The sequence below is a fragment of the Doryrhamphus excisus genome, linkage group LG15 (genome assembly GCF_037039965.1).
Source record: "Doryrhamphus excisus strain RoL-2023G ecotype Guam linkage group LG15, RoL_Dexc_Guam_v1.1, whole genome shotgun sequence".
NCBI classification, from domain to species: domain Eukaryota; kingdom Metazoa; phylum Chordata; class Actinopteri; order Syngnathiformes; family Syngnathidae; genus Doryrhamphus; species Doryrhamphus excisus.
In genome coordinates, this window is record NC_136371.1 from 3,505,539 (window position 1) to 3,517,610 (window position 12,072).

General features: G+C 41.1%; 1 protein-coding gene across 9 annotated transcripts in view; it reads right to left on the reverse strand.

Annotated features, from left to right (window-relative positions):
- camta1a (calmodulin binding transcription activator 1a) overlaps positions 1–12,072 on the reverse strand; it is a 315,309-nt gene extending 303,237 nt beyond the window's left edge. For 8 of the 9 annotated variants that reach the window (XM_058052105.2, XM_058052095.2, XM_058052099.2 and 5 more), the window contains exons 1-2: positions 11,926–12,072; positions 8,430–8,531 (exon numbers count right to left, since the gene is read on the reverse strand). In XM_058052105.2, the coding sequence (XP_057908088.2) occupies positions 8,430–8,531; positions 11,926–11,950 (127 nt within the window). In that variant the 5' untranslated portion in view covers positions 11,951–12,072. The remainder of the gene's footprint in view (positions 1–8,429; positions 8,532–11,925) is intronic. The other variant, XM_058052094.2, reaches the window with a different exon arrangement.

Here is a 12,072-nt window from a genome sequence, read left to right on the forward strand (position 1 = left end):
GTGTGATCGGCAAAACATGATGCAAATGAATGATCATAGACAAAGGGGGAAATGAGGTGTGGGGAAGACTTTTTTAATATGGATTCCTGGTTATTTGTTGGATAAGTGAAAAACGCTATAGTGCAGTTCCAGTGCAGGGTTAGGAAGGGCATCTCTTTTTGACGCCTATTCACAAGCAGATACTATAAGAGTTAAGACTGAAGCTCACACCAAGTCTTGGCTTCACCTCTGTAAAAATGCACTCAGAGGATTTGTTAGAGATAGCGGTGGTGGCAGATACATACTGTATGGCAGATCTGTCTCTCCACAGATTATTCAAGATTCAGTTCTGCCCTCTGGTACAATAACACCAGCACGGCGAGACTGCACTGAAATACATCTCAACTATGTCGAGGATTTTCTCACCAGGAGAGTTGAGATACAAATCACATATGCCTGCCAGAAGGCTAAAACACTTGAGGATGTGTCAGAAACGGAAGATCTTGTCAAAAGCAAAAAAATAAATAAACAGGACTCATAATTACACTGGTCATCTCACAACATGTTTTCATGCTCTGAATTATGCACATTACGTACAACGGGCGAGTGAAATGGTGATACAACTGCAACAACATGCCTTCTTCTTTGAAATATCACTTGAATACTTGTCACCTAACAACAACAAAACCTCTGAGGCACATATTTAAATTCTGCAAGACAACAAGGTCTAAAATGTGTTTCTCTTAAAGGGGACCTACTATGCTTTTTCCACTTTTCTGACCTATAAATGTAGATTAGAATGCTGTATTTTCATGTTAAACGATGCCAGAGTTTCAGATAATGAGGTTTGGAAGTGAGCCCTCAACATGAGTTGGACTTCATTATATGGGTGTGCCTGGGTACATGATGTAGGCCTGCCCTCCTCCCTGCTTTGCTGCACTGTTTGGTCTTGACCAATCAGAGCGGAGTGGGTGTGCCATGGGTGGAATAAATTAAAACTGACCATTTTTGGAAAGCGAAGGAAATACAGCTGTAGTAGGTGTAGATTCTGGAAGATCTAGAAAGCTTCCCATGCAGGTTATTGTGTGTAGCTTCTCTATAGGAGTCCACAACTCAATTCAAAGGGCAGAAAATGAGCATAATCGGTCCCGTCTTTAATAAAATCACCCACAAAAGTTGCTGAGAAGCTGAGGTGAACGGTGCTAGCATGACCGTCAACATCACAGACCACAGGTAATAAGCCTGGTTCTCCAAGGAACTGGTGTAGAAATGGGAAATTTGTGCCTTTTTGACTGCGTTATTGTAGGTTTTAAGCTGTTGACGTAAAATCTCGTAATGAACTGTCAATTTACTTTTTCTCCATCTTCTCTCAGTACTCCTGCATTTTCTTTTCAGTTTATTGATTTCATCAATAATCCTGAGGATCAAGGAAACGCCACCTTTGGGGCCGTCCACACTGGGAGAAGCCCAGTGTCACTGGTGTCACTAATGCATATTCAATGTCTTTGGTTCACTGTGTTGTGTTAGTTTGACTTTGGTCATTTTCACCTCCACTGCTCTACTTATTTTAGATGTTCTTATTGTGTTATTGTGACACTTGCTGTTAACTTTTATTTTATTTTTTTAATGATCTGCAGTGTGAGATCATTCATTTGATGTAAAGTGCGTTGTAAATTAAATGTATTATTATTATTATTATTAATTAGTAAGTAATAAGTTAGGATCAACTTACATATCACATGACAACAACCAGCATATCATTTAATACGGGATGGGGATGCTATGGGTAAGGCTGTTTTAATCCAATAAATTAGGCAATTTGGCATGCTATTTTTTTGGAGCCATGTTGTTCCTATTTTGTGTGCAATTTTCTGATATGTGATATGCCCACTTGTCAGCTGCGAGCATGTTTCTTATGTTAGTATTCATCTTGCTTTCCGTGTCACTAAATAAATTAAAGGTACTGTTGTTGCACATCCACCATGTATATTTGAGTCTTTTAGCTCTTTTCTTTGTGGTAGAAAAAGCAAATTAGAGATCCCCATTAGCTGTGTTCTTAAATAAACAACAACGTTCCGCAATTGTTGAAGAAGAATCCTATTGATTGTACGGAGGGGTTGTACTTCTCAACTGATTTGCTACTTTTGCCTGTTATTGTATTGCCAATGCCACGATGGACAAATTGTGTTCTGTTTGTAGATGATTTTTACAAGGCAAGTGCACATTGACATGAAAGCGGCATTGTGATTCATGTTTCTCAGTCACAGACGACTGTATTTCTTCTTACCTCTTCTGTTTCAAGTGGTGCACTACGCTTTTTAAATAAACCATGTGTTTTAGGCACTCAGCTGCTCAGATGTTCAAACTTGGCCTTCTCAAATCTAGCAGTCCTTGTCTTACTTAAGAGTCGCTTGGTTTTACACGGAAACATTTCTCACGAGGCTCCCAGGACAAAAACAAATAAAAAATGAATGAAACTAGGGATACTCTGATCAGGGTTTTATGCTGTCTATTCTGATACTGATTATCCGTGAGTGAGATCGGCTGATACTGATACCGATGACATGGATTAACTCATCCATATATTTTCTGTACCCCTGATCCTCACAAAGGTTGCAGGCTGTCCCAGTTGTCTTTGAGCCTTTGTGAACTAGTCCAAATCAGCTGGTCATAGTATCACTATCATAAGGCTGAGGACAAGACATAATTAGTGTAATGACAACTAAGATAGTAAATTTGTTCCATTTTTATGTGATGTCAACTTGTGGCTTCCCCGTGGGAGGAAACAAGCTCCAGACTAACCACATTGCTTGTTGGTTTTAAAAGTAAAATATCATTGCGGTAAAAAAGTCATTTTGGAGTCTGAAGACCATAAACTCTTGTGAACTGCTACTTAATGTAGCCATTGCAAAGTACAGCCAGTGTGTAACAAAGATGCAAGAATAGTCAAACTAAGATACGGGAGTGATCATTTGGTGTAGTCCAGGGGTCAGCAACCCGCGGCTCCAGAGCCGCATGTGGCTCTTCAGACTCTTTATTGTGGCTCCCTTTGCGATGCTTGAATATTTTTAACACCCGAGTGGGGAAAATGCACGTCTTTTGTAATGAGTTTTAAAAAATCCAACTTTGTCTGAGACCATGAATGCATCCTGAGTGAGTTCTGACTGCTATCCAGTTCAGTACATGAAGAAAAACAAGTAATACTTACCTACAAATCTAAAAAATAAATTCGAGATAATTTAAAAACAGCGGCATGGGAACTTGTTTTTACGTTTACAGTAGTTTACACATACATTTATGTAAGTTTATCTCCAAAACTAGCAAGAGTACTCCAACTCGTCTTTTCTTATCTGAACTACTTTGATACCCCCAAATTCCCTCCAATGTTGTTTTAAACATACTATATGTTTTGCGGCTCCAGGCTATTTTTCTTCAGTGGGCATTGGGTAAAATGGCTCTTTTCATAGTAAAGGTTGCCGACCCCTGGTGTAGTCTATGTCAAGCGCAATACGTTATGTGTCATTTTGTTGGCAACTTTACGAAATTTTCTGCTGCACACCGATCAGGTTTTGTGATTGGCTTGGAATGGTGTTTATTGGCATAAGCTGATCATATGTTTTCTTTTAACAGAAAGTGTCCGATGTTGATCAGTGGCCGATACATCGGCGCATCCCTCAACGAAACATAACTCCTGTTGAATGCTGAGTTTTTTTTTTCCCCAGAAGCATTGTACTTTCATAATACTGTTTCATTCTCTCATCTGGTTATTTATCTGCGTTAACGATACACCAGATGTTCTGCTGGAATTGTTTTTCAGCAACACTTTGCTCGCCATTAAAGATTTGTCCACCATAGCATCTCATCAGCTCAAGACAGCCTGCGTGTGATTAGTTTTGGAATAAAGACAATTAATTAGTTTCAATTGATTGGCAAGAGATGGAATTACACACTTCTGCCATGTTGTGCACAAAACCTTGTTTCCCAAGGTCAAATTTAATCATTTGTTTTTTAAATCAGTTTTTGAACTTTTTCAGCACTCACAGCTCTGGTAAATTGCCTTTTATTATATACTAACTCAGTATATGTTGACAATTTAGTCTGTGTAAATACTGTAAGAGTACAGAAGAAGAGGGATTGTGCTGAGCACAGCGACTGAGCCTGGCTCCCAGTTCACATCACCGTCTGATGAATGGTTATCAAGAAACAATATTTTTGGTGTGCTGGATTTGGATTGTGACTGACCTTGGCTTCTAAGCAAACATTCAGCCTTAATTTGAGAGATTTCTGTCATGCTAGCTTGCTCAAGCCCCACCCTCAAGACAAGAGCGAGGGTCATGAGCCTAGAAAGGCTGACAAAAACAAATCTTTAATCAATATCCAAGCCCTGAGCGCAACCGTGGTTTCCCCCCCACTGCCCACTCACCTCTCTTCTGTCTCTGTCTCAGCACACTCTGAGACTGTCGGGTTTTCTTTTTAATCTGTGCCCACATTGTGGTGAAATTGCAAGCTAATGTTTTGGCCATAGATCACTCACTGCTGGTGGTGCAAATCTAGTGTAAGTCTGAATGGCAATATTTTTCACTGCAGTTCAGTCGTTAACACAATTTAAGGATGTGAAAGGAAGTCTTACATTTTGTCTTTATACTGTAAACCCCTTACAGTAATCTCTTGTTTGTCGTGGTTAATTTGTTTATCATTTACATGCATTTTAATTTGTTTTATGCATGCATAAGTACAATTGTAAAACTATAAACAACTATAACATTTTGGATTTCTGTCAGACAGGTAGTGACATCAGGGAAGTGCAGAGTTGAAAAGCCTTAGATTGATTAGTATGGGTCTTAATTTGGGTCAAGGACCACCCTGTGTCTTGACTGACAGATCATCCAATTCAATTTTTTGGGGTGTACCACTTGTTTAGCTTTAGCCACCAGGAGGGCATGACCGTGTGAGCACCAAATGTGTCTTGTCACACTCCCTCTTCTTTCTTTTGCATATTATAGCTCTACTTAAAACCTCATTGAATGCATTTTCTCACTATTTTTCAACTGGTCTTAAGATTTTGATCAGATTTGTATATATATCAAATTAAAATATCAAATTAAAAGTCGAGTAGGTCAGCTTTTGGTGGGTATATACAGTAAATACTGTATGTTGAGGGACTTGATCATAGCCGTATGCAGGTTTATATTAAAAAAAATAGTGTACAGAATTTCAGTTTCACTGCTGTCTTAACAATAGAGGAAGCAGTGTTGTTTCAACTACAAATGCCCTGTCATCTGCTGCACCTTCTGCAACTAACAATGAATCTAACTTCTGCAGATAAGAGGATATTTTGATCACTTAATCCTTTTATTAAATGGACGGAATAAAATTCAATCCTCAAGCAGTCACAATGTGACACAAACTGTGTATTACTTGCACCACTAGCAGCCAGGGGATTTGAAAGGCAATCTTCTTCAAGTGTTGATTTCATCAATGCAAGCATATCAAAAGGCACAAAAAAAAGGCTTAATACAGTCGACTGAGGAGAACATAAATGGCATCTACTCCCAGCATATCCAGGCAAAACAACAAATAAAAATGTCACACTCCAAAGTCAACATGCAGGGTGAACAACATTCCTTAAAAATGTGATATCTGAACAAAAGTACTTGAAAGCGAAATGGGAAGTATTGTGTCATGCCATGAGGAAGTGTAAAATGCCACAGGAGTTGAGTGGTGGAGGGAGAATAGGCTCAGATCACTGTAAGGAATCTGAGACTCTGGGTGCATTGGCTAACTCAAGACATGCAGTCAAATAAGAGCAATCAATCGGCGGGTAAAGAGGGGCTTTAACCAGCATCCTGGTTGTAGCCATGACGCAGCTTGTGCTTTTTCATCAAAACTCTTAATTCCGCTTGATAATAACGATGGGTGTAACAATACACAAATCTGTATCGAACTGTTCTCTACAGTGGTTGTGGGTTGACAACATTATGAATCATGCTGAACCATACTGCAACCCAAGTCAGTAATGTCACATGATATCAGTCAGCCGACATAAAAGATGTCGATTCATTGTTGTAAATTCTTTCTCTTTCGGTTTTTCCCTTCACGGGTCGCCACAGCAAATCCATCGCTTCCATCCAACCCTGTTTTCTGCATCCATCTCTCTCACAACAACTACCCTCATGTCCGACCTTCATGTCCTCCTCTTTCAGCATCCTTCTACCAATATATTCACTATCTCTCCTCTGGACATGTCCCAACCATCTCAGTCTGGCCTCTCCGACTTTATTTCCAAGGTCTCGTGATGTACTCGTTCCTGATCCTATCCATCCTGGTCACTCCCAATGAGAACCTCAGCATCCTCATCTCTGCTACCTCCAGTTCTGGTGCTGATTGATAATTACAAAATAAAAGTTATATCAGGCTTATTTGACGAGTAGACATCAATCAGCCAATCCACAATATCAGTTCTAGTGTGCATTCACATCCTATTTTTTCTGGGCTGTAAACTGACACGGTTGCACACTGCAGAATATCATTTCATTCACAGCCCACATCTCAGCAAATTAGTGTCACCAAATTTAACAAAAATCTTTCTTTTTCAGACCTTTACTATCTGGAGTATATGATCTATTTTATACTGGAGCAACAAGGAAGACGGGTGGCACTATGCCAAATGAATTCCAATTTGATTGGTCAGTGGTCCGGGGGCCCACAGCCTTACGGCTTTTGATGAGGAGATGAATAAGGGTGTGAAAACTTCAAATAGTGCTGGTGTGGGAGTGGGGAACCAATTATTTTTATCATTTGGCCTATAGCCTGTTCGACAACACTCTTACATACAGTGAAATTACAAACCACCCACAAGCAAAGGCAAAGTCTAGCAGGACTTCACCAAAACTACAACAAAGAGAGCACCGTGCCTGCCTGCTTGACCTGCCGTATACAGATTTGTTACAAAGACTAAAGAAAGAAATTCACTGAATCTTACAGGATGCCGTTGTCCTTAATCAGCAGACACAATAGTAGCATCCACTACTTACTGTTACACTGTTAACATGACTCTAAGTGGTTATTAAAGTCTAGCACAACACTGCATAATAAGAGAAGAGTGTCAAAAAGTCAAACAGCTGAAAAAAAAAAAAGCCTATTACCAGAAGTTCAACAAACATGCACACACGGTTAACTGCCTGCAACAAACTGAAAATGACTCTTTATGTGTTCTCGGGCCTCACCAAGCTCACCCATCCATAAAAATCCCATCTCAAGGAGAGCAGAGGTGAGGTCTCTCTCTCTTGCTCCCTCCCGTGTAACACCTCTCGCGCTTGTTCACTCTCTCCTCACTGCTTACACATGCACACAAACAAAAGCCTGTTCTGTATCATAACTGCTTCCACAATTATTCAGACGATTACTCAGATCAATGGTGGTACCTGCCTGCCATCGAGTGTCCTGGCCAGCCACAAACAACCTCCAGGCCGAATGCATTAAATGCGCTTACTGTGACAGTGTGCAATAACAAAAGAGGAGGAGGGGGGGGCAAGATGGCTATTGTCTGTTGCCACAGTCATGTGTGAGAGAGCGAAAGTGTAACAGCAGTCTGAATCTATTTTTCATACATCTGCACAAACTGTCCTTGGTCATTGAATCTTTTCCAAACAGTCTCTTTTGAAAAAGTCACAAATGTAGCGGCGTAGCAGTGACACTTATCGAGCGAGAAGTCTAACAAGGGGTTGGCGGCTGATTTCAGACTCCCTATCTGGAAATGACAATACATGAGCGCACTTAATTAGCCGGTCTCTAGTCTAGATCAACAGCCGCAGTGAAGAGACTGGTGTATTCATTAACAACGATGGGGCTCCATTATTCTGAGGAACAATCACACTCTTTTTCCCTGCTGAAGAAGTTTAAAATTCAACATGTTCTAAAGACAAATGAAGGGAAAATCCCCCGCAAATAAAAGGCGATGCTTTGGCCTACATTTCCGACTGATTTCTTTGACTGTAAGAACGGCTGCTCGCTCAGACACATGACAGCGCTGAAATCCTCACTGAAAAATTCAACTATGATGTTTTCTGCGTTGCTTGTCGCAACTCTGCATCGATTGCGAGGAAAATAAGATACAACCGGATATTAAGGTTGGATATGAATCGTCAAAAGCCACAAGTGATGGCTCGGAGGATGAACTCTCTCTCTCTCGAAGGACCTGATGCATCGGCTTCTACGTAACATTTTGTTAAGCACAACAATTTTGACAATGTGATCCCATAAACCGGATACTCCTGTCAGCAGAGAGGCTGGAGATGTTGTTATGTTTGAGAACAGAATAAGGACGGGGGGCATGTAGGGTGGTGGGAGATGGAATCGAGGAGTAAATAAATGAATCGATGAATGAATAATTGATTGGCCAGTGAGTGGCCTCACGGAGCAGCAATGCAGTATTAATAACTGACTCTTACTGTTGGTCTCTGCGTCATCACTGATACTCTTAGGTGGACCGTGGCCAGCATAACACACGGTTGATCTGTACATTCGATCCGGATTACGAACTTTCTTCAGTCCTTCAGGAGGCAAAGAAAAAAAAAAGAGTAGAGAAAATGGTGGAAAAAAGCATTTTTGTAGCCTATGATGACCCATCAAATTCCCCATGCAAACAGACAGAAATCATACTAGTAAACAACACAAACACATAGCAGGTTATTTATTACAATAAAAACAAGTCATAAATATTTCTGTTATTCATTACATAAAGCAGTAAAATATTCATCCCATGTTTTGGCTGCAAAAACTAGGTCTAAGGGGGTAAAAACATGTAGCCAACTGCAGACTTGAACCTGAACTCATTCATTAAAATGCATGAAAGGGAAAGCAACGAGTCGAAATTTCCTCATTTAAGCCGTCACAGACTGTGACTATGAGATTGTGAACAAAATTACTTACAAGTTGAACTTGGAAGAGCACTAACTTTGACCTTTCATATGACTTTAATAACAATAATGCAGTAGAACCTCAGTTTTCATACGCCGTTTTCTAAAAATATGTCTCAGGTATGGTGCGACACACAACAGTGCACCTAATACATGTGTCAAGTGTCCAAACAAAGCTCTACACATTGGTGAAAATAGTGCTTTTAAATTTGGGACACTATAGGCAGATTCCAGACAAAGAATCCTTGAATTCTCATAAAGTAACAATGAATAACTCATATCTGTCTCCTTCCTTTCTCACAAGCTCTACACATTGGTGAAAATAGTGCTTTTAAATTTGGGACACTATAGGCAGATTCCAGACAAGGAATCCTTGAATTCTCATGAAGTAATAATGAATAACTCATATCTGTCTCCTTCCTTTCTCACAAGCTCTACACATTGGTGAAAATAGTGCTTTTAAATTTGGCACACTATAGGCAGATTCCAGACAAGGAATCATTGAATTTTCATGAAGTAACAATGAATAACTCATATCTGTCTCCTTCCTTTCTCACCACAGAACATAATGGCTGGTGAGGCATTCAGGCATACTGCGTGTTGGACAAATCTGTGCTTTATTTTTAGTAAACATGTCTGCGTGGCCTAGCTGTTAGCATGTTGGCCACACAAACAGGAGATATGGAAGATATGGATTTGAATCATCATTTGGGCATGTTCTACCCACGCTTTTCTCCTGGTTCTGTGGCTTCCTCCCACAGTACAAAAACATGCATGTTGGTTTTTTTTGGAGACACTAAATTGTGAGTGTAAATGATGGCTTGCAATTGGCTGGCGACCAGTCCGGCGCGTACCCCAAAGTCAACTGGGTTGGCGCCACATGCCTACGCTTGTCCTTAATTGAATAAATGACGGCCGTAAAAAAGTTGCAAGGACCAGAACATTTCATATTACAGTGAGAAACACTTTGATTTCCACGGACGGAATCACGAAATTGTGTTTGACACAAAAAAAACACTTTTAAATTGTACTTACTTAAGCATTAAAAGAAAGACGACATTGGTTGAGGCTACGGATTGTTTCAATTAGTTCATCTTTTCAGACGACCTTGAATATTCATAATGAAAAGTGAATTTAAAACGCATCCATTGTGGTAAAATCTTTTTTAAAGTCCAGATATTTCAGGCAAATTGATTGTCCTTCTTTAGTTAGGGTATTTTAAGTCCAACTGAAAGACATACCATGCCTGTCTTTTCAATATCCTGCAGGCTATGAGCTCAAACATGTTGCTTTTTATGGGTGCTAAAATAAAAAAATAAAAAACATGACTGCCAGGGGCCCTGACAAAGACTAAGCTGGAGTGGAAAACCCCACGACGTAAACACATTGGGTCACGGCCCCCTGGATTTAACACAGCCTATAGTCATTGAGGGCCGTCATCGTCAGAGATGTTGAACTACTTCGAGGGATCAGCTCCACCTGCAAACCCCAAGGTCAAAAGGTTAAGGAAACAGCGCTCAGCTGTCTGCAACACTACCTGACAGCTGAAGACGTGCGGCAGGTAAACAGTAATGTTTGTGTGGACACCATAACACATGAGCATGGAGTCTTCACCAAGCCCTGTCTTCCTCCTTCCTCCCCACCGGCCGGCCTCACAGGGCCACTGAAAATAACTTCCTGTGCTCAGCAGTGGGACTTCCAAGTGGAGGAGAGCTCCTTGTGTTACAGTGTTTCTGTCATTAACAGCCGGAATCTATCCTTTTTAGGTTCAGCTATCTAGATGAATACGTGAGGACGCCACATTGTGAAGTCATTACTATTATAAAACCAGACGTCTTCATTTTTTTGCCACAGACAGACACGTCACAATGTGAGTGCGCTTCTGTAGCTCAACACCACCCCCTGGTGGGAGTCTATGCAATGACTCAAACAGCTGAATTCCTTGTGTTTGCTCACACTTAGGAGATCGGCAATATTGTTTTCGTGTTCATTTGAACACATTAAGTTTAACACGTGTTTTGCGTGGGTTTACGAAAGGCTGGGAAACATCTTCGTGAAAATATTACAAGCATTATTCCTGATTTGCCTGTTTCCATGTTCAATGCCACATCCAGATGAGAGCTTTGTAGACAATGTAGCCTAAATGAAAAGCAGCTTTTAAAGCTGTTTATCCCCAATTTATAAAACGTGTCGTAACATTTCTCAATCTGTATTTTTCCCGGTTCGATATCCTACTTAGTAAGTATAATGGCTTCTATTTCAAGTTAGCGAACCAAATGAAATAAGACGAGGCGAGAAAGACATCACTTTGCCCCCATGTACGTTGGAAATCGGAAAGGGAGGTTCGACTCCATCCTCCACATTTTCCACCGCTGTAATGGTATTTAGTGAGGGTACGTGGGGACGTTACACGCCAGAAACCCCCCCTCGAATATAGGCCAAGTACTTTGAGTCCAACTGAAATGACTGGAAAACCGTGACCCTTTTTGACACAGTGCTGGCTTGGATGTCAAAGACGCTCCCGAGTGCGGAAAGAGGACGACCCAAAAAATGAGATGAACAGAGTAAACAATAAAAACTAAACACGTCAGTGTAGTTTTCATTCAAAAATAAACCGGAAATCCCGAGTGACACTAATCAGCGACTGGTGGGGAAATTGGAGAAGTTGCCGCTGACATGCTGTCATTAACTTAAGCCTAAAGCTCGTCGTCGTGGGTACTGGAATCACGTCCACGGTAAAAAACACGACACTTCCACGCACTCTTCCCTCTCATTCCCGTGGCTGGAGTATTGGCTTTACGGTTGGGAGCTAACTAGAAAAGCAGGCTAATACTAGCCGGCTAGTGTCTCTCCACGTTTGAGCCGCCTTTGCTCGCCAAGAGACAACAAACACGGCTCCTTTTTTTTTTTTTAGGCGAAAATGTCCGCACTCGCACGTCGCCTTCTCGCCACTTCCAACTGTTCGCCGACAAAAAAAAAATAAAAGACACACATAGCAAGTGAATTATTCGTATTATATTTCTCTTACCTTCCGGCTTGTTTTCGGCAGCCATTTCCCCTTCACGCGCAACATCCTCCTCCTCCTCACGACCGTGGGTACCACGCGCGTGCACGGCGAGGACAGCACGCGGAGGGAGTGGAGGAGAGTGCCGAGAGTCCGTCCGGAACCAGGAGA